The 27,812-nt window shown below is 43.0% G+C and overlaps 1 protein-coding gene and 3 non-coding genes across 4 annotated transcripts; 2 read left to right on the top strand and 2 right to left on the bottom strand.

The window, feature by feature from the left end:
• The first annotated feature begins 1,079 nt into the window (after nt 1-1,079).
• Prss16 (serine protease 16) lies at nt 1,080-8,679 on the top strand. Its single transcript, XM_074084829.1, has 12 exons — nt 1,080-1,149; nt 1,224-1,390; nt 2,125-2,224; nt 2,346-2,475; nt 3,874-3,997; nt 4,242-4,319; nt 4,426-4,473; nt 4,931-5,221; nt 5,898-6,039; nt 7,900-8,079; nt 8,159-8,304; nt 8,419-8,679. The coding sequence occupies exons 1-12, from the start codon at nt 1,080-1,082 to the stop codon at nt 8,485-8,487; spliced, it is 1,545 nt and encodes a 514-aa protein (XP_073940930.1). The 3' UTR covers nt 8,488-8,679.
• A 5,231-nt stretch (nt 8,680-13,910) lies between these two features.
• On the top strand, nt 13,911-13,984 carry Trnai-aau (transfer RNA isoleucine (anticodon AAU)). The gene has a single exon. It is a non-coding gene; the product is annotated as a tRNA-Ile (tRNA).
• A 2,636-nt stretch (nt 13,985-16,620) lies between these two features.
• On the bottom strand, nt 16,621-16,694 carry Trnai-aau (transfer RNA isoleucine (anticodon AAU)). The gene has a single exon. It is a non-coding gene; the product is annotated as a tRNA-Ile (tRNA).
• A 2,942-nt stretch (nt 16,695-19,636) lies between these two features.
• On the bottom strand, nt 19,637-19,709 carry Trnar-acg (transfer RNA arginine (anticodon ACG)). Its single transcript has one exon. It is a non-coding gene; the product is annotated as a tRNA-Arg (tRNA).
• Nucleotides 19,710-27,812: the final 8,103 nt, after the last annotated feature.

Here is a 27,812-nt window from a genome sequence, read left to right as displayed (position 1 = left end):
AATTAGACATAAGCGGTGGCCATAAGAGGAGGCAGGGAAATCATATTATTTCAATAAATATTAAAGGACCAAACACAGGCATTAAAACAAGGAGAGCCAAAACAGCTAGCCCCCTCCCATCTTTTAGATGCTAAAGTTACAGGAACAAGGGAGACAAAGAGGACCTACCTGCTTCTGCTTAACTCTTTGAGATGTTAAGGAGCTGCAAGGATCCTTGGATTGGTGGAGAAATAATCACGTCTAGGAAAGTGAAGTTCTAAAGTACACTTGTTGTCTCTGTGACTTGGGTGGGTTGTGGGTGTGATTGGGTGTAATTGGGAAGGTGATCCCTCCCTGTTTTGTCAACCATCTCAGTGACCTAGACCCATTATCTTTGACCATTATATTTCCTCCAGCTCAACAGTATAAAACCAGAAATTAGGGATCACCATTTTGAGTTTTTGCTCCTATTTCCTGCGTGGGGAACAGGAAATTCTTCTCTCTCTTCCTCTCTTAATAAACTTCCCTGTTCCTCTCTTAATAAACTTTACTATTACTTTTACTGAAAAAAAAAAGTTCAAGAGTTTTCTAAAGTGGTTGTTTCCATTTTCTACTCCTGATGCTTTCACTTTATTGCAGCCATCCTAGTGCATGTGAAGAGGTAGCTCATGGTTTTTATTTGTATTTTAGACATGATTAATGATATTGAGCATCTTTCCATGTGCCTATTGGCCACTGGTTGGTTTACTTATTTGGTGAAATGTCTATTCAAATCCTTTGGCTTTTTTTTTTTCTTTGCCCTTTTTAAAGAGCACTGAGGCATAATGAGAGGAGACTGAGGGACTGAGGGAGAGAAAACCATGTTCAGAGAGTCTTCAGATGTCCTGTCAACAGAGCTCTATGTACAGACTCTGGATCCCTGCTCCGCTTTAGCGATTCTTACAGACGCTTGACATGCCAGGAAAGGCCCCTGAAGAGAAACCTGAGCTTCTGATGAAAGACAATGAATTTAAAGCCAGGATCTTGAGGCCAGCATAAAGGTCCTCAGTGAGTCAGGCAGAACAAGGCACCTGGAACCCTTGCACAGAGCATTGGACAGCATGGATTTCTGGACTGTCAGGTGGCTGGGACTTCTCCTCCTGGTTTCCCTCTGGGGGCTCTCAGCTTCAGGTAAGAGGGGATTGAGTACAAAATAGAGGATCCTAAAAGACCCAGTCTGATTTTTGTCCCTTTCTGTCCCACAGGCTTTCTTCTTAGGCGCCTGAGGGAACACATTCAGCAATTTCAGGAGAGTACTGACCTCGGCCTGGGCCTCAGCTTGGGCCCTGGTCCAGTGGCTGTCCCCAAATTAGGGTGGTTAGAGCAGCCATTGGACCCCTTCAATGCATCTGACAGGCGATCCTTTCTGCAAGTAAGGCCAGGAGAGGCCCTCTCCTCAGTCTTCCTACTCTGTCCCCCAGTTTGTGCTTTCCCTCCTCTCTCTGTAGTGCAGTCTCCACCCTGAGTCTATGCTATGGCTGCAGTAAGTATCCACTCCTAGCCCTTTAGTGCAGCCCCTCCATATCTTACATTTGCCCTTGCTCTCTTTTGTCCCACATGTCCTGTCTCTCACTCTTTCCTTCCTTCTATCATTCACTCTCACTTTCTCACTCTCCTCAACATCCCTTCTCCCTGTCCTTCAGATTACACAAAAGACCCTCCATCAGTCCCAGTATCTAGCAGAAATTTGAACTGATTTTGAAATCAGACCTGACTCATAACAGATATTCAAAATTCTCCGAGTGAATAAATAAATTCACTCTTTTCCATTGCCTCCTCTGCATAGAGTCTCCAAAGGTTATCCCACTTTTACCCTATTCCTAAATACAGTGATATTCATTACTTATACTACAATTGTTACCTCAAGAAATAGCAAATGCCTCCCATATGCCAGCCACTCCCCCCTAGTTTTGGGGACATAGCTTTTGCATTCTAGATGGGGATATAAACAGGAGAGAAATAACACATAAATAAACAAGCCCATCTCAGATACCACTAAGTTTATAAGAAAAGATCCACTGGAGAGAAAGACTGGAACAAATGGGAAAGAGGGAATAAGTCAAGAGTCTTACAGTGCTATTTCTTCCCCCACATCCCACCTCTAAGCGGTACTGGGTGAATGACCAACACAGGGCTGGCCGTGATGGACCTGTATTCCTGCATCTAGGAGGTGAGGGGAGCCTTGGGCCTGACTCAGTGATGACAGGTAAGAGGCAAGAGTGGGGAAAGACATGGCTGGGAAGCTGGCAGAGACCAGGAAGAGGAAATGTATATGGTAATATTGGATATCCACTTCACACCCCCTCCCCACTACATGCTCTTCACAGGGCATCCTGCAGCCCTGGCCCCTGCCTGGGGGGCTCTGGTGATAAGCCTGGAACACAGATTTTATGGTCTGAGTGTGCCTGCTGGGGGCCTTGGCATGGCCCAACTTCAATACTTGTCCAGCCGCCATGCGTAAGTCAGAGTAAAGAGGATGTTTGGGGTTACAGGATTAAGGAATGCCTTTGTCTTGGCATCTCTGCATCTGTGTCTCTCTCTGCCACTGTCTGATGTCAACTGCCGAGTCTCTGGTTCCCCCTGTTTTCTTCTCTTTCATAGTGTCTTATTCTTTTTTCCCTCTATCTGTATCTCTTCTCTGTCTCTCCCTATTTCTATCTCTCTCTTATCCTCTATTCTTGTCTCTGTTTCTGTCTTACTGTGTGAAGCAGGCTGCTGCATACTGTGGCCTACTGATCCAGGCCACCAACATTTCTTACTGGATTACAACTACATCATCCTTACCAGTCTCCCTGTTTCTGGCATTGACTTCAGAATAGAAATCAGAGTGATCGTGTTAGAACTTAAACCATGACCCTCCCTAGCTCAAATCCTTCACATTTCTCCCATATTGCTCAAAGTAAAGTCAAAGTCTTTACAGTGACTACAAGGTCACTGACTGCTATTGAACTCTGACCTCTCATGCTCACTGGGCTCCAGCTACTCTGAGGTCCTTACTGTTCTCCAGACTGACAGGCGCATTCCTATCTTGAGCCTCTGAACTCTTCCCTCTGCAACGTGTGGCCTTCCCCCAGATATTTGTAAGGCTCCCTCCCTCACCTCCTTCTGTGCACCCTACTATTAGCAATCGCCATCATTTCTTCCCCCCTAGTTATAGTCCACTTGCTTTATTGTTTCTTTCACCTGCTTTTTTGTTCCCTAGTGGACTTATTTCTCCCTCTCCTACTTGGTGTTGTCTGTATCTGTCTGTATCAGCCTCTTTGCCTGTCTCATTCTTCTGTCTATCTCTCTGTGCCTACATCTGTTTCTTTGTCTCTATGTCTCTGAGTCACTCTACATCTCATCTTTTCTGCAAGCTAAACTAGCTTCTAACAGCAGCAGGAAGGCCCTAACTGCAAACCATTTCAGAAGGTTGGGGAAATAAGAAGCCCGTTGGTCATATCCCAATCTTTCTCCTTCCCCAATGACTTGTAGTCACCCCGCCTAAGATCGGATCCCTCCTACTCCTCTAAGTAGCCCTCCTTGATTGCCTCCGGCTCCTCCCTATGTGTGTCAAGTTTTCACCTAAACTGTCTTTGAAATTTTTCCTTTCTTACCCTAAAACGGAAAGAGAAAGAGGATAGAGGCTTTCCAGAGGGCGGATACAGGAGGGTGTTCTTTGGCCTAGGCACATGTACTTATGGAAAAGTACGTAGCAGTGGAGAGCCCTCAGAAATGCATCCTGAGAAAAGAGCCTGGTTTCTGGCCATACTCTGTACCTTTCATGTCTCTGGGTCCCAGTTCCCCCGCCTGTACAGTGGGGAAACTTTACGGATTCCCAGCGAGGAGGACTGATGGAGCTCTTCTCTGACCCAGGCTGGCTGACGTAGTCTCTGCTCGCCTGGCCCTCTCCCGCCTCTTCAACGTCTCCTCCTCCAGCTCCTGGATCTGCTTCGGAGGCTCCTATGCTGGATCCTTGGCGGCCTGGACCCGGCTGAAGGTCCCTGGAACTCCTCTTAGTGGTTTGTAGGGGGAAGGAATTCACTCTGCGGCCCAGTCTCAGTTAATAGGGATACACTCCCACCACGTCACCCCTCTCCGCCCCTAGACTCCTACCCCCCCTCCCGAATTGCTATTCACAAGCAGTCTCCAAAAGAGTCCGGGAACACAACTGAGTGACAGGGGCGGGGAGACACGAAGTCCCAGCACCTCTGTTCTCGGGCTGAGGGCTTCTCGTTTCTTAGTTCCCCCATCTCATTTTCGCCGCTGTCGCCTCTTCCGCCCCGGTGCGAGCAGTGCTGGATTTCTCCGAATATAACCAGGTAAGGATGCGGGACTGCAGGTGCGGAGAAAAGGAGGGCTCCTCTTCCGCAATGGGTGGAGTCCCCTGATACTTCCTTGGTGCGATCTCCCTCGGTTCGACTATAGGTGGTGTCCAGAAGCCTAATGAGCACGGCTATTGGCGGGTCGCTGGAGGTAGGAGGTGGGGCCGAGTCCGAGGGAGACAAGTTCTGGGAAACTGAGGGCTAGAGGAGGGCGAAGCCTACAAGGTGGCGGAGTCCAAGGGAGGTCTGAGCTGTGGGATTTAACCAGATTTTAGAAGAAGGCGGGAACTGAGGATGAAGAAGGGCAACCAATGCAAAAGAGCTCCTGCAACAGGGAGGGGCTGAGAGTGGGCAGGACTTGGGGAGGGTCGACCCTATCGGGAGAGGGCATTTCGGCATGGGGCGGGGCCTGGAAGGGCGCCTGCAGGAGGGCGGGGCCTCTGGGGCGATCTGGGTTCCGCGAGTTTTGGAAGGGAGTCCACTTGCGGGACAAAGGCGAACCCAAGGAGTATGTAGGTTCCGGGACAGGAAAACCTGAGGAGGATACTGGCCCTGGAAGGGAAAGCAGAAGCCTAGCCCAGGCCTTCGCCGATTCCTCGTCCCCGTAGTGCCGGACGGCGGTGTCCGCAGCCTTCGCCGAGGTAGAGCGTCGGCTGCGCTCGGGCGGGGCGGCTCAAGACACGCTGCGGACAGAGCTGGGCTCCTGCGGGTCCCTGGGCCGCGCCGACGACCAAGCGGAGCTGCTGGGGGCGCTGCAGGCCGTGGTGGGAGGCACCGTGCAATACGACGGGCATGCAGGAGCTCCGCTCAGCGTGCGACGGCTCTGCGGTCTCCTCCTTGGGGACGGGGGCAACCACAGTCACCAAACACCCTACCAGGGACTACGTGGGGCGGTGCAGGTGAGCATCACACACACACACACACCCACCGGCGTGGTGGGAAGGAGTTCCTACTCCATTTCCACTGAGCGCGGCTAGGCAAATGAGAACGCTCTGTGAGTTTTAGTTTCTTCGTCTGTAAAATGGGGATCACACTTCACAGGGCTTACGTTCGGAAGGTGAAACGAGAGGCACGTAAGACGGCTAAGAGTTTAGTGCTCAGTATGTAAATGTTGTTAGACTATGATTTGTCTGGCTCGTAGCAAGTGTTCAATGAGTATTTATAGAATGAGTGGGAAAATATAGCCCTTGGAACAGAGTTGTTTTAGAAACCGGGCCCCTAGCCTTTGATTCCACACTTGCAATTCGCCTGCCACTTTTCCCCTTATCTGAACCAAATGCCTCACATGTTATTTCGTTGAATTCTCGGTAGATCGCCCTATTGTCACCCCCATTTGCAAAAGAAAAAACAGGTGCAAAAGATCTGTTTGCCTAAGGTCTCACAGGTGATAGGATCCCAGTCATCTAGTTGCAGGGACCCTGTCTAGTAGACCCCTTCTTGTCTACTAATTCCTTGTAGAACTCAGGAACTCACCCTTCTAATTTTGACTTTTGACTGTAGGTCCCATCTCAGCCTCTGGGCTCTGGCTTGCTGGGTGGAGAGAAGGAATATGTATGTATGTATGTTGTCCCCTAGATTGTCATGCACAGCCTGGGCCAGAAGTGTTTAAGCTTTTCTCGAGCAGAGACAGTGGCACAGCTGAGAGCTACGGAACCTCAGGTGTCTGGTGTGGGTGACCGGCAGTGGTTCTACCAGACATGTACTGAGTTCGGCTTCTGTGAGTGACTGGCCTAACCCTCGCCCCTAAAGCATGTTGTGCTGTGTCCAGAGTAGTCATCTCAGGTGGTCTGGACTCGTTTTCATTTCCACAGGACAGCTAACCTGACTTGGAGGCCTTGTATAACCTGCAGATACTGGGCTGGAGAGGGTAGATAGCCTCTCCAGGGGTAGATGTGCTTGGCCTTGCATGCCTCCTCACACTCACACTCACACTCACACTCAGGCCTCAACATGATTTCCCCTTCAACCTGCTCTGCTCTTCCTCTGTGTCCCTTTCCCAGGAATGTTGCCACCCTTTCCCCAGGCACCAGGCTGGAAACCTGAGCCTTGTTTTAGATGTGTCCTTTCCATTATTCAGATGTCCTGTCAGTCACTGAGTCCTGACACATGCATCCTGAACAAGTTTTCAGTCTATTTCTTCCCCTCTTCTATTCCTTCCTCTACTATCGAGGCCCCATCCACTGTGCCTGGATCACTGTCCTGCCTTCTTCCTTGGTCTCCAGGTTTTCACTTCACTTGTACAATCTTAACTTCCACCCAGCATCCAGCGAGATCTTTCTAAATATGACTTTGTCTTCCTGCTCACATGTCTCCCATGGTTCCTCAGTGACCCAAGGGGGAAGTTGCCAGATCAAGTTCACAGTTAAATATGAACTTCAGATAAACAACAGAAAAAAATTGTGTCCCAAGTATTACATATAGCAAAAAAGTGGATTTTTTGTTTATCTGTCTATAGGCATCCTGTATAACTTGTTAAATCTGGCCATCGTACACGAGTTAAGTTCTAAACCTTTTTTTTCCTACATCTTGAGGCAGGGAAGATAGTAGTTTAGAGTAAAATGTTCAGGTTCCACCTCCATGTTCTTCCTCTATGACCTTGAACAAATTTGGGCAAGTGACCTACCCCCCTATGCCACAGTGTCCACATCTATAAAATGAGAATAACAGTGCTTCTCTCATAGGGTTGTTTCAAGGACTAAAGGAGGCATGTAACATGCTAAGAATAATGCAGGTATACAGCAAGTATTCTATAAGTGCTTGCTCTTACTATTACAAGGCTTTACATATTTTGACCTTCTTAATATACCAGTCTTCCTAACAACCTAAGAAGTTTGCACATGCTGTTCACTTTGCTTGGATTACTCGTCTTTCTCTTTTTTATTCATGCAGTTTACTTATCGTCAAGTCTCAACAGAAGATGCTCCCCACTTCAGGAAGCCTTCCTTCTTTCCTCAAGATAAACCAGCCTTCCTCTCACCTACTTCAATAGCTCTGTGTTCTTCTCATAGCACTTTCCAGTCTGCCATCTGTTTATTTTTTATTGCCCATCTCCCCATCTGTAATCAGCTCTGTAATAGCAAAGTCTTGTATTGTTTTGACTGCAGTGTGCCCAGTGTTGTCCAACACATATCTAAGCACATTGTAGGTGCTCAATAAATGGTAAAGGAAGAAATGAATTAATGTGAAGTTAGGAGTTCTGGATTTTAACCTGGGAGACATGGTCCAATTTGAGCATTAATCACTCCAGAGTCCCCCTTACCTTCAGACCTTAATACATCCTATTTCCTCCATTTATTCTACTTTATCTGTCACTACTTGGCTCACTCCTACTAATTCCTTAAGGTCTTATCCCTTGTAGAATGCTCTCCCTGAGCCCATCACATTCCCTCTGGGATTCCTGCCTCCTGGGCTTTTTCATCACAGCCCTCATCACTCTGGACATCACTATTTGGGGATATGTGGGTCTCTCTGACAAATCTATGAGCTCATTGAGGAGAGCTCTATAAATGATTATTTAAGGAGAGCATGGGGGCTGGCTATATGTATTCCTCACAGTGATAGATATCTCTCTCCACAGATGTCACCTGTGAAGATCCTGAATGTCCTTTCTCCCAGTTCCCAACATTGCCCTCCCAGCTAGATCTATGTGAACAAGTATTTGGGCTCTCAGTCTCATCTGTTGCCCAGGCTGTGGCTCAGACAAACTCCTACTATGGCGGCCAGACCCCTGGAGCCACCCAAGTGTTATTTGTTAATGGTGAGCAGGCCATCAGAACCTGGCTCCTAAGGGTCTACCTAGCTCAAGTTCAACACATCATCCTCGCCTTTCTTTCCAGGAGACACAGACCCCTGGCATGTACTAAGTGTAACACAGTCCCCGGGACCCTCAGAGTCTGTCCTTCTCATACCTAGTGCCTCCCACTGCTTAGACATGGCACCTGAGAGGCCTTTAGACTCTCTCAGCCTCCGCCTAGGACGTCGGGTAAGAGAACAGTTTCTGGGTACTGTGTAATCTCATTTGTATACTTATTTGCATGTGCCTTCCTTTTACTACTGCTGGGATCTGACTTTCAGAATTCTCCCCACCTCTCCACAGAGCATCTTCCAGCAACTGCAGACCTGGCTCAGGCAGGCAAAGGAGAAGCAGGTTAGAGATAGGGTGTGAGCCTCACACCCTCACCACTGCCTGCATAGCCACCTCTGTCCTGGCATATTCCTTCACTGAACAAAGGAAAGCAGCTCGCTTTGAAGAAGAACATTCCCAAGAATTGGAATTCAGCACCTGTTCTGCTTATAACTGGCTTGTGTCTGCAAACATTCTCACTCCAAAATAAAAGAACTTCATTACAGAAAAGAGTATGTGAGCATAACTGAGTGATTATTTTCAATGTGGATGTTGATATTTTACATGATAAATGTCAGAGAAATAGGACTTCTCATGGTGATGTCATCCCCTTGCTAATCAGATTCCTGCTCAAATTCTGCTGCTCTGGGTCCTGGACCAGCACCTTGCTGCATGTTTCTCCAGATCTTAGACCCTGACCCATCTGCATTTTTCATTGCTTCTCTCAGTGTTTCCTGCTCATTTGCTCTCTCAACTTTTTCTTTCTCTCTCTCTCTCTCTCTCTCTCTCTCTCTCTTTTCTTTTTGTCTCTGTCACTATTTGAATTTCTCAGCCTTCTTCAATAATAAAATGATAAGCTAGTAACTAATGGCAAAACAGTAACCATTTCTTTCCTTCTTTTTCTTTTTTTATTTCTTTTGGGAGCACTGGGGTTTGAACTCAGGGCCTACAAGCTTTCTAGGCAGGTGCTCTAACTGCTTGAGCCATTCTACCAGACTGAGTAACTTTCAATTTAAAAATATGAATAAATGGTCAATAAACACATAAAAAGTTGCTAGCCTGTTTAGTCATTTAAAAAATGTGAATTAAACTACATGAAATACTACTTTACATTTAAAAGAATTATAAGCAAACAAAAACTGACAAGTTCAAATAGTAAAGATGTTATTATTAGAGGGAATGTAGAGTCATAAACTCACTCTAGCCCATGATCCAGCATCTCCTCTCTGAGACATTTTCCTAAAAGAAATAAAATCGTATATTAACGCTGTGTATTAAAATTTTTATGACCGCTTTATTCCCAATAGCCCCAAACTGGAAACAATGTAATCATATGTGAGCAGAGAAATAAATTGTAGTCTGTTCATAGAACAAAAACTACTAAGCGATAACAAAAAATGAACCACTCCTAAATTCAGAGTCAGATTAATCACCAGACCATTATGTTGAGAAAAGAAAAGATACATAGAAGAGAATATATACTATGTTTCCATTTATGTAAAGGTCAAGAGAGAGTATGGCATGGTAGCATGAAAAGATTAGCAGCTCCACTAGCCAAAACGCAACTGGGAAACTGGAGAAAGCTCTAAAATCACTATTTCAGAACACACAAAGACAACAAACTAGGAGCATTTATTTTTGAAAACAACTGATCTTCAGGAAAGAACAGTGCAAATTAGTGGCAAATTCTTACTCAGGGTTGCCCTCATTTCCCATTAGTTCTAACTAGACAGGGGTGACCACGAAAACAACTTTGTTGTTGCCACTGAACAGGGCTACTTGATTAAAGTCTTGTGGAAAAGCTCATTGCTATTGGCCTTACAATGATGTTTTGAATATCATATTAAAAACTCAAGCAAAAAAAAGCAAACAATATGCAAGTAAAATTGTATCAACTAAAAAGCTGCCTAGCAAAGGAAACAACAAAATGAAAAGACTGCTTATGGATTGGGAGAAAATACTTACAAACTATACATCTGATAAAGGGTTAATGTATAAAATATACTAGGAACTAAGTAGAAAAAAAGTAATAGCAACCCAGTTATAAAATAGGCAAGGACCTGAATAGACCTTCCAATGGAACCATAAAAATGCCCAACAGGTAAATGAAAAAGTGTTTATCACTAACCATCAGAGAAATGCATATTAAAACCACCTACACATGTTGGGAAGGCTGTTAGGAAAATACAAGAGATAGCAAGTGTTGATGAAGGTGTGGAGAAATAGGAACTCTTATACCTTGTTGGTAAGAATGTAAATTGGTACAGCCATTATAAAAAACAATATAGATGATTCTCCAAAAAACACCTACATGTAGCCTAGTGATCTCTTTTTTGGGCATATGCACAAAGGATATGAAATCAGCACCTTATAGAAATCTCTGGGCTTCCAGATTTGTTGCAGCATAATTCACAATAGCCAAGATATGGAAACATCCTAAATATTTTTCAAAAAATTAAGATATATAAATAATATATATATATATATAAACATAAACATTACTTCATCTTTAAAATGGAGATTCTGCCTCTTAAAACAACATAGATAAACCTGGGGAACATTATACTAATATGTGAATAACAGTAAACACAAAAAGAAAAATACTGTATGATCTTATTGATACTTAGAGCAGAATAGATGATGGTGCCATGTGTGTGTGGGGATCCTCATATGAGATTTGATAAACTTCATATATCCCTTGTTGACCTAAGGGTGTGTGCATTTGTCCCAAAGACGGAAATGAACCTAAGCCTCCCACACATTCCTGGCTGAATGAATCTGTGCACATACAAGAGGAGACAGAAAATATTATCTAAAACAGCCAATATTCAATAATAAAACAAATGGGACATGCAAAGAATCTCCAATGTAGAATTGAGACTTGGGGAAAAGAGTTAGATTTTTTTCTTTCTTTTTTTATTTCCACCCCCCAACACTGCTAGGGGTTCAATCCACAGCTTTGCAAAGTTTAGGCAAAAAGTCAACCACTGAGCGACATCTCTAAACCAAGGAAGGAAGAATGGGAGTCACCAGTTCTCTATCCTCACAGCCTACTCTGGCCCTCTTGAGTGGAAGAGTCTCACCAAGGAAGAGCTACTAGTCCTTACAAGCTATCCTTCAAGTCCAATATGGGGCTTCTATAACAAGTTGTGAGTGGGGGCACAGCCCTTGACTTAAATGCCACAGACTTCAACCTGGTGAGATGGTGCATGCCTTAAACTCCAGCTACTCTGGAGGTAGAGCTAGATTGCAGTTGGAGGCCAGCCCAGGGAAAAAAGTTAGCATCTCAACCAACAAGCCAGACAAGGTGGTGCATGCCTGTGATCCCATCTATGCAGAAGGTTTAGGGAGGAGGACAGTGATCTGAGACCAGCCCCAGGCCAAAACCATGAGACCCTACCTAAAAAATAACTGAAGTATAAAGGGCATGCCTCAAGTGATAAAGCACCTACCTAGCAAGTATGAGGCCCTGAGTTCAAATCCCTGTGCTCCAAAAGATAGAGAGAGAGAAATGCTAGAGACTGCCACTGCATCCTTCAAGTCTCAGTAAGTGATTCTTAATATGCTCTGAGACTTTTAATCAATTTCCAGTGACTATAAATGGAGATGTTGCCTATGCCTGAGGTAAATGAGGTGCAGCACTGGTGAAACATGAAATATTGCTTTTAGGGTGTTTAAAAATAAATAGCACAGAAAAAAAACAAGAAAACCTCAGTCTTCTTCATGTATTTTTTTTAGCTGATTTAAATTATTTGGTTAGAAGTTTGTTCAGTGTATATAAGTCTCAACTCAACATACATGCTTAATTTGCCAACAGTAGTCGTTTGGATTCTAACTTTGAGTTTGTCTTTAATCTATCTTCACTCCTCCAAATTATCCTGTCCTGAAATATGGAAAACCTAGCGTCCACTGCCATTTATAACTTTTTACACCATGACAAAATTTTCTGTCTCAACTCTTGTCATCCCCATTGAACTCCTTACCTGTTCTTGTAATCTAAGGTGGGCAGAGGGAAACTGAGTGCTAATTTCATAACAATCCTCTCTGAGCAAGGAGGATTTTCTCCATTGAAGGCACCACATTGTGGCATTGATGACACTTTTCTTTTCACCTCTATGTCGAGCTTTGGGTAAATAACCAAGGTCTAGTTCCAATATATCAGAACTTGACTCCTGACTTAACTTCAAGTAAAAATGTTCTGTGCAATTTTCTCACTCAATACACATTTAGAGAATCACAGTTTGAGCTTTTCATTGGGTGGGGGAAGAAATCATACTGACAACAGCAAAATTCCTAATTCTCAGAACTCCTCCACTGGCTTTAGTTTTCTCCAAAGTAGTTGTCATCTTTTACTGGATTAAGTAATTTGTTTAATTATATCAAATTCTGTATAAGTTTCATAAAGATGGGGAAATGTGTCTACTCATTTAATTCTATATCCCCAGTTTCTAGAATAATATCCAGCACAAAATAGGCACTCAAAAATATTCAACAATCAACTAGACTTTCAGTCTAGCTTGCAGATAAGAACAATGAGATCCCAAGATGTGACTGATTAGCTCACAGATACAAAACAAAAGCAATAAAGAACACATTTAAACCCACCATCCTTAATGTATCTCTAATGCTTTTATTTTACTATCAGGATTATGATGGGGAAGGGTGTGTGTGTGTAGGCAGAAGTGGTGGAAAAAGTTTTGAGAGTAGATCAAGCACTCTGTCAATAATTAAAATTGCTGAACTCTGAAGTTGAAGGTCTTCTGACAACCAGGTTCAAGAGTATCAAACTGCCTCCTCTTTCCTTCCCATCATTTCCCTCCTTAGAGGGACCTGCTGGTGGTGTACATGCCATTGTAAACAGCCAATACCTTTAAAGGGAAATTACACACCCCTTCTGAACTAGGCATTTCCCCAAACTGCAGCGACTCAGCCAACTGCAACCATCATGAGGGAGTTTTGAGTGGCTAGCGAAAAAGACCCAGCTGCTCCGCACCTGGCAGGGCCAAGGTGTGTTTCTTCCCTCCTTCTCCAAGGCCCAACTTGAATCTCAGTGCCTACACCCTTCTCAAATCCAGATGTTTCTCTACGGGTTTAGATAGCGGGCCCTGCTTCTGTGTGCGCTCTGACCTCAAGTTCCTGTCGACCTTTGATTTAAGGGTTGGAGTTCTGGAGAGAGGCGGCCTCCAGTCTTTTAAACTCCACTCTCGGCGGATCGCAAGCATTTTAGGGTCATGATGAAGCAGAACCATGGCAGCAAGAAACTAGGCAGCAAGAGGGTACAACTTCCCGGGAACCGACCTGTCCAGAACGGTCTCCAGGCTGGAGAAGAATCCGCGCGTCCAGCCTGGCGCTCAGAAGCCGAGATGCCGGAGCCCGCTGTGGCTGCGTGGACGCTTTGGTGACGGGTTTGCCAAGGCCTTGAGCTTGGAAAAGCTCGGGGTTTGCCCCCAACCTTCCTCGGCTAAAGCCTTGATCCCGGACGTTGATTTGAATCTTTAGGATCAGAATCCGCGATTTGAAAAAGACTAGTTTGCACATAAGAGGAAATGTTCCTCTGGCCCGAATATTGACCTTTGTTCACTTTATTTTTCCTGTATCCGCTCTGGGGCTAGTAGAAGAATGTGGAGGTTTGTTTGTTTGATTTTAGTTAAGAATTGTTTTTTTTCCCAAGGACATTTAACGGAACAATAGTCTGTGGTTCATTGATTTATACCTACATTACAAAAGAGAAGTAAACGTGTGTTGGCCGGTTAGCTCAGTTGGTTAGAGCGTGGTGCTAATAACGCCAAGGTCGCGGGTTCGATCCCCGTACGGGCCAGTGTGAATAGGAGCTCCTTTTTAAGCACTTATTCTGATAGACAAAATAAAGATTGCTGCCCCTGAACCAAAGAATTATCAAGATACTTTCCCTTGCTAGAGTGGTTTACTTTAATATCTTCTATTATTTTTAAAAGAAGTAATATGCAAGAATTAGGATGGAAAGGTTTCTTTGAGGCTTTTTTTTTTAAGCGAGTAAGATAGGGTATGTGTGCATAGAGAAGGGGGAAATAGGACAAGCCAAACAATTTCCTGTTTTGTTTTAGAAAAACATTTGAAACATTGTTTGGGCATATGTTAAATTTTTCAAAGACAAGTAAGGAAGGCGTCATTCATCCCCTGGGGATAGTGGTTTGAGTGTAATGCTTATAACATCAGGGCTGCTGGTTCAATTCTTGTTTAGCCAAGGCTTGGGGCAATTTTATTCTTTTTCTACATAAATAATGACCACTTCAGTCTTGGGTCCACTCCAAGTTCTCAACCAACGTGTTGGAGAAGAACAGGAGAATGCAGAAGAGGTGAGCTGACACAGACGTTTCACAGACACCTCTGAAGCCATTTCCCCAAGGTTTAGGGCCTGCTTTCATCCTCATTATCAGAGTATAGGGACTGCACCAACTGAAGGAAAATGATGGGCATTTGTTTTCCTTTTATTTTGTATCAGATCAGAAACAATTTGTTTTTCTTTCATCCATGTCTTTTACATTTATTTTAGTCTTAGCTCTATAATTAAATGCTCACTGAAGGGGCTTTTGAGAATAGTTTCTCATTTCTGGCATAGATGAAATTCATCTACTGTATACTCTTGGAGAATGACTTGTAACTTCTATATTTACATATGTAAAACTTTTTGCTATAATTTTGATTCTTGAAGATTAGCTCAGCTAGTTACATAATTCTTGGTTCATACTTTTCTTTCTACTTGTTAATGCTGACTTAATTTTTTATATTGCTTTTCAAAAGCCCAATGTTTGGCTTCTATTTACGAAACTTTTCTTGGATAAGCATGGCTCATGTAGTAGAAGAAAAAGAAACAACTTTTACTTATTACTTTTCTTTTATTGACTTCTTTCTTTCAGAAAATCTAGTTACTCATGTATTGGATTTTAATTATCTGCCTTTTATTTCTGTCATTTTTCTCTGACCTATTTTTACATCTTTGTCTTCTTTTCATTCTCTTAGTGACTGTGATAAGGAAACCCGGAGAAAGATCAAAGCCGGGAAAAGGATCAAAGAGGAGTAAAGCCCTTCCCCCTAGCTGGGGCCCCTGCATCCAGCTATCTTGCTAGAAACTGTGCATGGCCTTCGTCCACAGCTGTGCTGACATGATGTATTGTAATCTTGAAAAGCTAACTGGGAAGTCTGCTTCTGCACTCCCTGCTTGCTTGCTGCTGCTTTTCCCTGAGCTCCAGGCCTGCGCCATTGGGAGATATCCAGGTCCTGGCCGGCTAGCTTAATAAACCTTCCTTTCCTCCAACCGCCTGGGTTTGAGTCTTATTCTGGCTGGTCAGTCACATTTCTGCAACAACTGCTCTACCTTTAATTCCCATGATTAAACTTATGTTTAAATCTGTATTCCCGGGGGGGAGAGGGAGGGGGCGGAGTGGGTGGTAAGGGAGGGGGTGGGGGCAGTGGGGAGAAATGAACCAATCCTTGTATGCACATATGAATAATAAAAGAAAAATGGAAAATAAATAAATAAATCTGTATTCCCTTGGGACCTTGTAGTCTCGATTTCTGATGTGTTTCTTCTTTTCCTTGCATTTTTTTTTCCTGAGCCCAATGGGTTTTTATTTCATTTCCTTCCATTTTTGTAATTTCTGGGTTTTTTTTTTTAATTTCTGATGTGATGGGGGTTTTTGTTTGTTTTTTGTCCGCAAATGCTTGTTTGAGAATAATTCATTTAACTTGAGTTATGTTGAAGTTTACTTCTGCTTTTTCATTTTTAGAGGAATTTTCCTGCGCGTATGCATTGTGATGTTTAGTATCTTTGTGCCCCTCTAGGAGGAACCACGGAATGTTCCTGTGAAGCATGATCAGCGCACAGACTTTGGGGAAGACGACCCAAAACGGTCCGAAGTGACACGATAACCAAATTGTCCCTTCAAGTCGGAAGTAGAAGTAAGATTCATGTGTATTTAATCACAAGAATGCAGATGACTCTTGTCTGGCTACTCCTTTCCTTAAAAATCTCAGTTGTCAGGTAAATCTTAAGGGCCTTCAGAACAAACTTTTGGGATTTTGTTTGTTTTGTTGCGTTTTGGTTTTGATTTTGGTTTTGTTGGTGGTACTGCAGAACAAAGTTTTAAGAATTTCTTTTTATCTTGTATGTGTTGACAATTTGAGAATGAAGGTAAGTTTGGGGGGAAAATTTTTAAAGCAAGTAAGTTTTTCCTTTTTTTTTTTTTTCATCAGGCAGGGCTACTACTCTTGGACTGTCTGCCCTACCCAGTAATCTGTCCCCAGCTGTCGCTCTTGGAGTAAAGAGTATGAGCATTGCTTTAAAGACCAACTTCCGTGGTCTTTAAAAGACTTTCGTAGAGCATTGTAAATTTGGTCCTTACAGGTTGAAAGCAGTGTTCCTTTAAAAACAATCTGGATTGCTGTGGCGGCAAAAGGAAAAACTCACGTACGTCTTGGCCCGTACGGGGATCGAACCCGCGACTTTGGCGTTATTAGCACCACGCTCTAACCAACTGAGCTAACCGGCCAGCATGCAAAGTTGTTATTCAAAGTTCTGTATTCTGAAATGTAACAGTCTCTGAGAAGGAAAAAATTTTCACCTATCTTAGCTCCGCAAGAGAAATAGTGGTATGGTTCAAGTGGTAGAGAGTCTGCTTAACTCAAGCGTGAAACCGGAACTTCAAACCCAATACCGCCAAAAGAAAAACAAAGACAAAACAAACGAAAGATTCCCCTCAGCCTTGGAAAGGAGGAAAGAGGAAAGAAATTTATTTTTAAGCCATATTCATATTCTTTTACTTGAAAGAAACGCTTTTAGTCTTTTCAAACTTCACTTAATGGCCCGGAAATCCATTTAAATATTTACTGCTCTCCTAACGTGTAGTGATCAGCACTTGCGGACGATCAGTCACTCCATCAACTACTAGCTGGTCCTGGCTCCGGAATAGCTGCTCACTAACAGAACCTACAATTGAGCGCTGAAGGATGATGTTCCAGACCGTCTGATCCTCGATGGCTCTGGTTTCTCAGACCCGCTGCATTTCTAGGGTGGCGTCACGTTCAAGGTCACTTCAGAGATTTGGCATTGGTGAATACTAGAAAAGTGGTTTCAGGCAGTAACTCCTAATTTTTCCACCCAGTCTTTGAGCCTCCCTTCATGTGACCATTGCTTTAACGTCTCATTTATCGGTCCAAAGATTTTGAGACAGGCTGGAGGGAACCAGGCCTCTCTTAGGGCAATTTGCTGAGTTAAGCATAGTAAGAATGAGACACCATTAAACACTGTTAGAGCGTTGCTGGGCAGTCCTGAGAAGATAAGATTCAAGTCACAGTATCAGACAGAAGAATTTCTTTGAGGAGGAATTAGATAAGGAAAATGCGATTTTAACACTTGTTCCAGTTATTTACGTACCTAAGGAAGAACACCCAATGAAGCCCAGTGTTTCTTCATCAGCAGATATCAAACATGCAGAAAATAGAGGTTTACTTGAGATTCCAGAAGCATGCGCACCCTGAACAAAAATACACTCCTAAAACACCACGGGAGGCCAGAGTGTGGCCATGAAATGCAAGGTGATCAAAGGAACAAGTCTTCAGAAAAGTTGTAATATAAGTGAGAGGATTACTGAGGAGGAGACTCACAGAGGCGGAGGAGGCTAACATAGTTGAAACCGTAACTTCAGGTCAGGAGTCCACGCAGGGATCTTGGGCAAGAATTGCATCAAGACTGTTAAGCCGGAGGCTGTGGATTTTGTTCCATTCCTGCTTCCATGGAGTCCTTTTCGCTGCAAGCTTCTGGTGTCGGCTGACACCAGAAAATAGAAGACTAAAATTACTATTCTCAGAAGACAGTATCTTCTATATAGAAAATCCTAAGGGATCCGTAAAACACTAACTAGAAATGTTTAAGTGAATTTAGCAAGGTAACAGAAGATCAAATAAATATGCTATTAATTGTGGCTATATATATAACATATTATATTCCCGGGTTCAGGGACGGGATAAAGATGAAAGACTGAATGAAAGTGATTTGATGGATGGTTACGTGCATTCGTTTAATTTAGCGCCCCTTACAGCGCATATTCACAAACCTCAATCAGTTTTCCTAGGATGAATAGCGTGGATTTAGGGAGCTAATCTGGCTTTATTTGTGTTTTCCAGCCCTTTGATATTTGTTTTACAGCAGACCTTCTACTCTGCCCAATCCATAGGAGTCCTTAGGTAAAATGCAGAGAAAGAGCGCCATTTTTGAAGTGGCATCTCAGTCACTGCCCAATCCTGCGGCGCAAGTGAGTGGAATCTGCCGCGGCCTGCATGGCCAAGCTGCTGAACCCGAGTGGGAGCGGCGGGGAATGAGAAACAAAGACACACAGACATAAAGACACACAGCTGGGATCGGGAGGACGGCACGTTCCTGGTAGGATACGTGCGTGCCGACCTAAGCCAGGGTCGGCTTAGGTTTATTTTATAGGTCAGCACAAGGAAGTGAATCAAGTGAAAATCAAGCTTACATATGTTAGCAATTCTTTTGATCTAGGGAAAAAAGGAATGGGGTTTGATGGGCTCTTTTCCTCAGGCTTATTGAAGCTTAACTACAAAACATCTGGTCTGGAAATCGTCAGAGCACACAGGACACCTTATCTTTAGTTATTGATTAATTTGGCATCAGGGAGTCTCCGAACAGGTCTGGTAATTTATTTAGTTATGCATCGGGGAGCTGATATACGGACACAGCAAGTTGTTTTCGTCAAAGGAGATGCGGAAACATAGGTGAAAACACCAGGTGCGGGGAAGAATATGAGAAAGCTGTGCAATCTCTTGCTAGGAGTACTGCTAACTCCTACTTGGAGAGCTTTGCAAACTCCAATACTTCGCAGTCCAGGGTCCGTGCCTAGTTCCCAACAGGAATCTTTTGGGGATCCCCTTCTGCCGCCACCGCAAGTCACCTGCGCTCTGGTTGAGGTCGCTTGTAATCTAGTGCGCATGTGTCGACCCATTTCTTTCCGTCTTCCCCTCCCCCCTCCCTCGCCCCAGACCGCCACCATATTCGAGTTGCAGAATCGTGCAGGTCAGGTGTCCGGTGTCCGCACGGCTCCGACCTTTCTGGACCTAATACTAATGTTACTACTCCAATAGGAATTATATAGAGTCCTTGTTCAGGGAGAAAAATACTAGTGGAGACACTCGTATACTCACATCATTTTCTGTTTACTTTTTGTATGCTTTACTTTAAAGTGTCTTCTTTAAAACTGTCTATAGGTGTCTATGTGATCCTCTCCCCAAAACTACGGATGTTCCTTTGATTCCTTTAAAGGCTCATTCTTGTTCAGCAGCTGCCAAAATTGCCACGAGTGGCCATTCACAATAATTACTATCTAAAAGCCTTTTGAATTCGTTTCAGTATCTAGTAAAACAACTTAAACAAGATGGGAGTTCGAATTTAAGATTTCGGGGATGGGAAAAACGTCAGCGAGCCAGCCAGGAGTCGAACCTAGAATCTCCTGATCCGTAGTCAGATGCGTTATCCATTGCGCCACTGGCCCCTAACGATAAAGTGGTTTAACATAACCTTTTAAAATGGAACTTCGGAAAGGAATGGTTTGGATATGCAGATGAAAACAAGAACCACAAAAAATGTCATTCTAGCAGATCTAGGCAACTTGTAATCAGTATACAAAATACAACTTTGTTTTAAATTTCTAAATAAATGCAAATTCAACTTTTAAAATATCACATATGATAGAATTGTCATATACTGTTTCATCTCTGTGTGTGCTTTTATTGGTGTACTTGTGAGCTCATCACTAATTTCTGCAATTTGTCAATTTGCTACAATTCCATTTCCATTATATTCCCTAGTTTTTGAAAACTGATGTGTGCATGGATTAATAATGGGTACTCCATATTATTTTTACTTAGATATCATAAAATACATGGAAATTACATTTAGTTGTAAGAAGCACATTTTTCTTCTACTGTTAAACAAAGAAATAATTTGCTAAAGGAGAGAAACATGGCAAAATTGTCTGACAAATCATATAGCAAATAAAAAGTATAAAAGTGTAAACAATAAAGGCAAAAAGAGTCAAGAATTCCATAAATATACACTTTAGAGATTGGATTTGACATTGAATGTCAAAAAGTCAAAACTGATTTATTACATAAACTTAAAATATGTTGTCTTTTGACAAATTGATTGCTTTCGTTTTTAAAATAAGCAAAAATAGATAACTGAAAATATGAAACTGCTTTAATGAGGACAGGGAGAGAAGGAAGGATGAGGGGGGAGGGAAAGGGAAAACATTCTTGATAGCACAAACTTAGAAGCCAGAATGCAAAGTTCCTCATCCCACCTTTGCCACCTTTTGCTTAGATGTGTGTTGTTTTGCCATTTGATTGTCAGAGGGGATGACAAGTGGTGACATCTGGGAATTCATATGACTAACCCCTGTGTGTAGACTTTATGCCAAAATCTAAGAGTCACCATTCATCTTATTCTGTCAGTCTATTATTCTGGTAATGAAACAAAATATTTCAGCATGCAATTTAGATCACTGTATTTAAATATAATTGTTATTGCTTCTGTATCTGTAAGATGGTTAACTTAATGTATGAGAAACTCAAACATAGACTTCCAAAATTCTACTTTTTGCTTTTTCTGTCAGTTTTCTACCTTGTAGTGTTTGACAAATACCCAAGTATGAATATTGGTATTTTGTCAAGTAAAAATGGCATTCCATCAAAGAGTAGCCAGTTCAGCTCATAATGCAAATAATTCCACATTTGATTTCCCTCAAAATAACCACCCAACTACAGAAGGCAGCAGAATTGCTTTATGCACAATTTCTATTGCACCAGACAATTTCAAGAAGAGTTGATCCTGTCTAGGATATTAATGCATAGCATGTGGCTAGCTAGCACTGTTCAAAGGGCTTCTTACAAGTAGAGAACCCAAAGCACAAAGAAAGTAAACAATTTGCACAAAACTACAAAGTAAACAAAGGATAAAAACAATACAAAGTATCAAGGAAGTGTGTCTTCAGAGTTGACATAGTTAGGTGACCTCTTATTTTGCCTTATGCCTTTTTTGGAGGGACAAGTTGCTAGGAATTTAACTGGGGGCCTATGGCACACTAGAGAAACACTCTACCATTGAGCTACACCCCAATCTGTCTCTTCACCCCTTAAAGATCTAACTCTATTTTTTTTCTTTTATTCATATGTGCATACAATGTTTGGGTCATTTCTCCCCCCTTTCCCCCTCCCCTCCCTTTCCTGCCTCCTACAAGGTGTAACTCTTGATAGGATGTTCACCTCCTTTAAACAGCACGTGAACTTTCAAACCAACTTGTCAAAGGTTAAGTTAATTGTTTTGATTTTATAATTTAATATAAAGTTTAATATATAGTTTTCTAAGTTTCTTGAACAACTATGATTTTTAAAGACCCTGTCTCAATAAATAAATAAATAAATACTTTTGCCTTAGTTTTACCTTAGTATTTGTGTCTTTATCTGCTGCATTATTTCAATCTATAAATTAACAAAGATTTTACCCCTTTCATAAGTTATTCTTTTGACAGACTAAGAATGTACTTTATTTTAGTGTGTTGAGGTATGCCGAGGGTATGTCTCCTGTATAATTTTTTTTTTTGAGAGTAAAGCAGGAGAGTTTATAGAGGTAGAAATGTGTAAAGTGGGAGAGTAGAGCCTCCAGAGTTAGTGGACAGTCCCAATAGAGGGTGCCCCTCTTGTATAAATTTTAAAATAAAAATGAAGATCATTACTGATCCTCCCACACTATTAATCTCCCTGTAGTTATGCAAAAGAAACAAAATTCAGATGGAAATATGAAAAGCTGAACTGACTGCAAACTTTCATTTAAAACGTCAATTTAAATAATAGCACTCCCACACAAACTATTAAAGAACAACCTTTACATGCTATAGAGAACATTCTAAAGAGCATAAATTTGCTTTTATTGACGTATTACTATAAAATTATAATTTAATGTAAATTATGCAAATTATCAGAGGCTTCAGCTGATCCGTTTCTGCAGTTATCTGGGCCGGTTTCTGTTCTATTTCCTTTAAGCCTTGGATGAACAGGCACACCACAAACCGGAGACCAGTTTTGTGAGGGATGGTTTCGGAAGGGTTTCATATTCTGCGCGATGATTCTCTGAGTCTTCCAGTCTCCCTTACCCGGTGTGCCCAGGGCCTGGCTGGGGTATCTTCTCTCACCTTCCAGCCTTTTAGCCTCAGATTCCCGGAGTGACTTCTAGTATTGTCTGTACGGATCCCTGCCTTCACCTCTACCTGAGGAGGCCTCCTTCCAGGCTTTTGGCACTGACGGGGTTTGGAAAAGTTGCCGTGAGCTGTGGGCTGCCTTATTGCACTGGTCCTTTCCATGTGACAAAACAATAACGAACTTCAGAAAGTGATCGCTCACATTTCATATCCAAGGTCATCTGATGTCTTCTAAAGGCACGAGGCACTTGAGTCCAGACACACGAAGTCCTACCTTTCATTCCTCACTGCAAGTCTGCCTGGCAGACAGCAGGGCACATCCAGCTGCCAGTCCCTCAGTTTCTACGCTCCACGCACGCCTACCACAGAGTGGACTGTTTCCTGGAGTTCAATCCACCGGATCCTGGTTACTATCTAGGGATCCTTTTCTGGCTCCCAAGAGATCAGATTGTTCTCTAGTCAGGTAAACCCCAGCAAGACAAGACAGAGGAAAGTTTTGAAATCTACTCTATTCGAAGGCAAACTAAAATTTCTGTATTATTTTTGGAAAGGAAAATTACTCCAAGGTGTATTTTCTCAGGGAGACTCGTGGGCTTCTATATTATTGATCTGGATGAATAGAAAGGCTCAAGAACCTTGACAATTTCCTGAAAGAAAAAAAAAATCAAATCAACGCTAGTGAACCTGGGACAGCCAGAACAATTCTCCTATTATTCGAGGGAGTCTTAGGGATTTTTAGGGTTCTGAGGAGACATAAGGCTTTTCAGGGTTCTGTGGTGTAGTGTTTATCACATTCACCTTACACGCAAAAGATACCCAGTTTGAAACCGAGAGGAGAAAGCAAGAGTATCTTTTCCCACCCGAAAGTTAGTTGTAGGAGATCCATTGAGAGAAAAGGATTAAGCTTCCAGTGCCGGTTTTGATAAGGAAAAAAGGGCTGGGTTGTTATTTATTTATTACCACAGAAAGACTTTTTTTTTTTTTTTTAAGATAGCACCTGGCTTTTGGGGAAGAAGAGAGGAGAAACATGAGGGTACCGGGGGTGGCGGATGAATGACAAGATTGTGCAGGGAGAGCTCTTGGGGCAGAATCCAGTACATAACCTGACTTCCCTGACCTCCTTTTTCCTGGATACTGTCGCCACGAAGACCTCAGGGATTTGGTTCACATCTTTCCACTGCTAGGTAAATGCGAGGCCACACCTTGGCGGAGGGGGAGTCACGCGGTGCACGGAATTTGATCCACCGCTCCAGGTCCAGGCTGAGCTCCTGGCTCTCACTCGCCGCTCAGCCCCTCACTTCCCCGAAGTGGGTCATCGCAAAGGTTCGTTTAGACTTGGGAAGCTCCAGGTGGACTTGGGGTGTTCCCGGGCCTGTATGTGCACTGGAGACTTCGCAAGGAATCTGGACCGGCAGATGTGTGGGCACAAAATGTGAAGGTCTTGTGTCACAAGTTAACGTTCACTAGAGCGTATCCACCGCACAAGAAACGCTGAACAACTGAAAATATCCAGCTGCCAAATTTTGTCAGCCAGCCTTAGAAACTAGCCACTCCAGGGCTGGCAATGTGGCCACAAGAATGGAGTTGCCTAGTGGCAGAGATAGAAGCAGTGTATTGACCCAATAACAAAAGAACTGTCTGGTTGTCATACTAAGTTAAAGAGGTCTTTTTAAAATTCAGATCTTTCCATGGGTACCACTACTGTTAGGACTCATTCAAAAATCTTCAGCTTGAGGTTGGGGATATATCTCAGTGATAGAGCACTTGCCTCGCATGTGCAAAGCCCTGAATTTTATCCTCAACCTGCCCCGCCCCCCACACAAAATCTTTAAAATAAATAGGAACCATACTTCTTAGTTTACACCTGATGTAGATTCATTAGTGTCTGTTAGTCATTTTCAGCACCCCATTCTCTTTACCATCTAAATTATTCTGATTTAGCTACTATATTCTACTAGAGGATGTTATATCACACGGGTGCTTTCTCCTCACTTTACCCCTCTGCAGCCCAGTCTTAATATCCTGACACACTGGCATATCTTAGTTCCTCTCCACTCAGGTGTTTTTGCCTAAGTTCTCTCTGAGATGCACAAAAGAAGGCCATTGCTGTCCCTTTTCTCCACTCTCCTCTTAGCCCCTTCCTTCTCCGATCTGATTGCACCACATTCCCTTTGCCAAACTGCAAAGTGCGTGAACTGCATTCCCAAAGTCTCACCTACCTGAAAGAATATGATATTCCAGATTCAAACATGCTCTCAATGTGAACAACTCTACATCCTCTTTGATTGTCTAGTTTTGCTTCAGACCTAAAATAGGGAATTCATGAAGAAGGAGGGGTAGGAATATGGCCAGGATGCTATGTATTTGTGCTAAATATATGTAGTTAAACAAGCAAAAGAAAAGAATACTGGGGCCACCAGCCCAGTAGCTTGGTTGGGACAATGTCTATCAAAATTCCAATGCACATATTATTTGATGCAATTTTTCACGTATGTGCAAGTTATCATGGCACACAGGAGACATATGTGCAGTGTTTACAACGACGGGATGGAAACTAATTGTCACTAAGATACATATTATTTCATCAAATACTACTCATCTTTAAAAGAGAATGGAGAACACCTTTCTGTTCTGTCCTGATAGGGAAGACTGCAAAAGTACATTCTATGTAAAAAATAAAATAGCAAAGGATAGAAATAAAATGCCACAACTTGTAAAGAGAAAAAAGAAAACTTGTTTAACTTTGTTTATGCATTTAGAATCTCTGAAATTATAAACGAGATACTAAAAACAGTGGCAGCATGCGGGTAGGAGGACAAAGACTGGGTGGAAAGAGTAGGTGTCTAAAGCCACCTTTGATCTGACATCACTTTGGAAATGAGGCATCGGGTAGACAAACGGGTTCTAAACCTCAACCAAGTCTGTCTCAGGAACACGGAGCATAAAAAGATCTGGGAGAGTCCAGAACAATCTAGGATCAGACCCATCTGAAATATCCTTCATGCACCCTAATGTTCTGTTAGTCAGTGGATCTTCGTCGAATTTATAGCCTGCAAGTTCTGAAAAACGTATGTTAGGAAAGTAGTGAATATTTGCATGGATTCTGGGCCTTTGGGGGCAATTTGAAAAGTTTAAGCGTCGTCCTCTTTTAACTTTATGAAAATGGCTTTGTTTTGTTTTTAAAGAGAAAGTTTCATATTCTTTTTCTTAAACAGCTAAACAACTCAAAAATTCCCCCTCCCTGAGGTATGTTGCTGTATAACACCTTAAGTGAAGAGGAAAAACGCAAGATCTTCATCTGGCCGGTTAGCTCAGTTGGTTGGAGCGTGGTGTTAACGGCGCCAACGTTGCGGGTTTGAGCCCTGTCTGAGCCACGTGATCTTTTTCCCCCCCACCCCACCCCCATTAGTTCAGTGGACTACGGAGTGCGGAATCACAATGCTTTCAGAAGCTCAAAATCCGCTGCTGTAATTTTCCTTCATCCACCCACCCCACCCCCATTAGTTCAGTGGACTACGGAGTGCGGAATCACAATGCTTTCAGAAGCTCAAAATCCGCTGCTGTAATTTTCCTTCATCCATTTATAATCTCACTCTGTTCTGAGTTCCCAAAAGTTGTACATTCCCCAATGTTCACACTGTCCTACAGGAACAACGGCTGGGGAAAGAAACTGCAAGTTACAGCGCCCGAGAGAAGTAGGAGCCCTTCCAAAAAGATACAAGAATTACTGGCATAAGAAAAAATGTTTATTTGATTTTTAAATCGCCTTTCCAAATAGTCCTAAACCACTCTGATTTATCGCCCATTACAGCTCTCGGCTTTCTGGTATTCTGTCCTAACTTTAGGCTGCCCTGAACTCCCAGAACTATCAGTTTCCCATCAACTCTGAGAGCCCACCAGCCTCTGCCCCGCTTTGGAGCTACACTCTCTCTAGGGAATACGTCTGAAGCAATCCTAGTGTTCACCTCACTTTCTCCTCCGATCATATCCTACTCCCCACCCCATTTTTCAAGCGTTTCTGTCCTTCCTTGGCTGATATTCGGTATCCAGAAGACTATTGTCTCATTCTTTTGTCAGCTTTCGGTTCTTTAAAGCAGGAAGGCTGACAGTGGGAATTTTCTGGTGGGCTCATAATCTTGGGATACGTGGGATTTTTTGCACTTTTTCTTTACCCCCGCCCCGACGTCTCCTGGCCCTGTCAACGATCGATTTTGGTGAGGCGGTCTCCGCCGTCCTCCCAGCGGTGGCATTGGCTACCTGGTTCGGGCTCCGACGTTGCATCGGTTGTGGACCGATGACGAGCCCACAACCTGCGTCCCCCGCGGTGGCCCGCTCAGTCCTAAGCTTAAGCCATCCCTGTGCCCACTCACAACAGAAAAATGGGACCTGTTTTGTAGACCGGGGTTGCTTTAGTTACTTACCAATGATCTTTAAACTATGTTTATTGTAAAAGTCGTGTTCTATTTGTACGGGTGAAATCTTTAAAAGCCACTTGTTTTTTAAATTCTCCGAATGAGTTTCTTAGGAGATTCCACTTTGACATAAATATTTAGCCACTGATTCAACAGGCTGTATAGTATTTAGAAAGAAAAACATGTCCTGGTTACCCTAAAATTTTACACAGAGAAGGCTTTTGCTGCCCATTTCAAATAGTTAATTTTCTATTTTAAAAGCTTATTTGGAGAAAATTTATCATTTTGACTACATGCTCAGAGAACTTCGTTATTTCATTGAGAATCATTTCACATATCTGATTTTGTAAATAAACTGCCTGTTTCAATATATACAGAGTTTTCATTTTATTTGCCGTCTTATTTACTCTTTGTAAGTAACATTGTACCTCGTCTGGTGGAAGTGATATCATTTTTTAAGTAAATAAGTCTATATAAGAAATAAGTAAGTGGATTTAGAAAAATCATACTCAGTAAATCAGAGAACAGTCCACCGGCAACTTTTACTGACAGACCCGGGGCCTTTCCCAGGGGTTGCGCCTGGAGTGGAGTTCAGTCCGCGTAATCTATTTGTAGAAATGACACCCTCACGGGTGCAGTTCCGTGAGGGTCTTTTCCTTGCTCTTCTGCATCACTTAGAGCTTCTGTAAACCAAAACCACCCGCCCTGCGCTCCTACAACCTTGAACAGAAAGGCGTCCCTCTTCTTGGTCCACATCTGGACCACTACATTCAGGATGAAATCTCTTCAGAGGAAGAGGCGACTTCATGCATGGCGGGGAAAGGGGGGTGGGGAAGGTGGGGAGACGACGACTTGGTAAAGAGAAGGGAAACTAGGACGGCTTAGTGAAGAGGCTCTGGGAGGGTCCTTCCGGCTGGCGGTGCTGAGAGTTCCTTTCTCCAGGTCTGAGATATCTGAGAAAGAGATCTGGCTGGGAGCTAAACTACAG

The sequence above is a fragment of the Castor canadensis genome, chromosome 8 (assembly GCF_047511655.1).
Source record: "Castor canadensis chromosome 8, mCasCan1.hap1v2, whole genome shotgun sequence".
Classification (NCBI taxonomy): Eukaryota; Metazoa; Chordata; class Mammalia; order Rodentia; family Castoridae; genus Castor; species Castor canadensis.
Note: the sequence above shows the minus strand (reverse complement) of the source record. Positions and strands in the feature narration are given on the sequence as shown.

Bases quoted from the DNA above. Each gene is read 5' to 3' on its own strand.
- Prss16 (XM_074084829.1), top strand. From the start codon at position 1,080: ATGGATTTCTGGACTGTCAGGTGGCTGGGACTTCTCCTCCTGGTTTCC. The intron at 6,040-7,899 runs GTGAGTGACTGG...CTCTCTCCACAG, and splicing joins ATGTACTGAGTTCGGCTTCT to ATGTCACCTGTGAAGATCCT. The intron at 8,080-8,158 runs GTGAGCAGGCCA...CTTTCTTTCCAG, and splicing joins CCAAGTGTTATTTGTTAATG to GAGACACAGACCCCTGGCAT.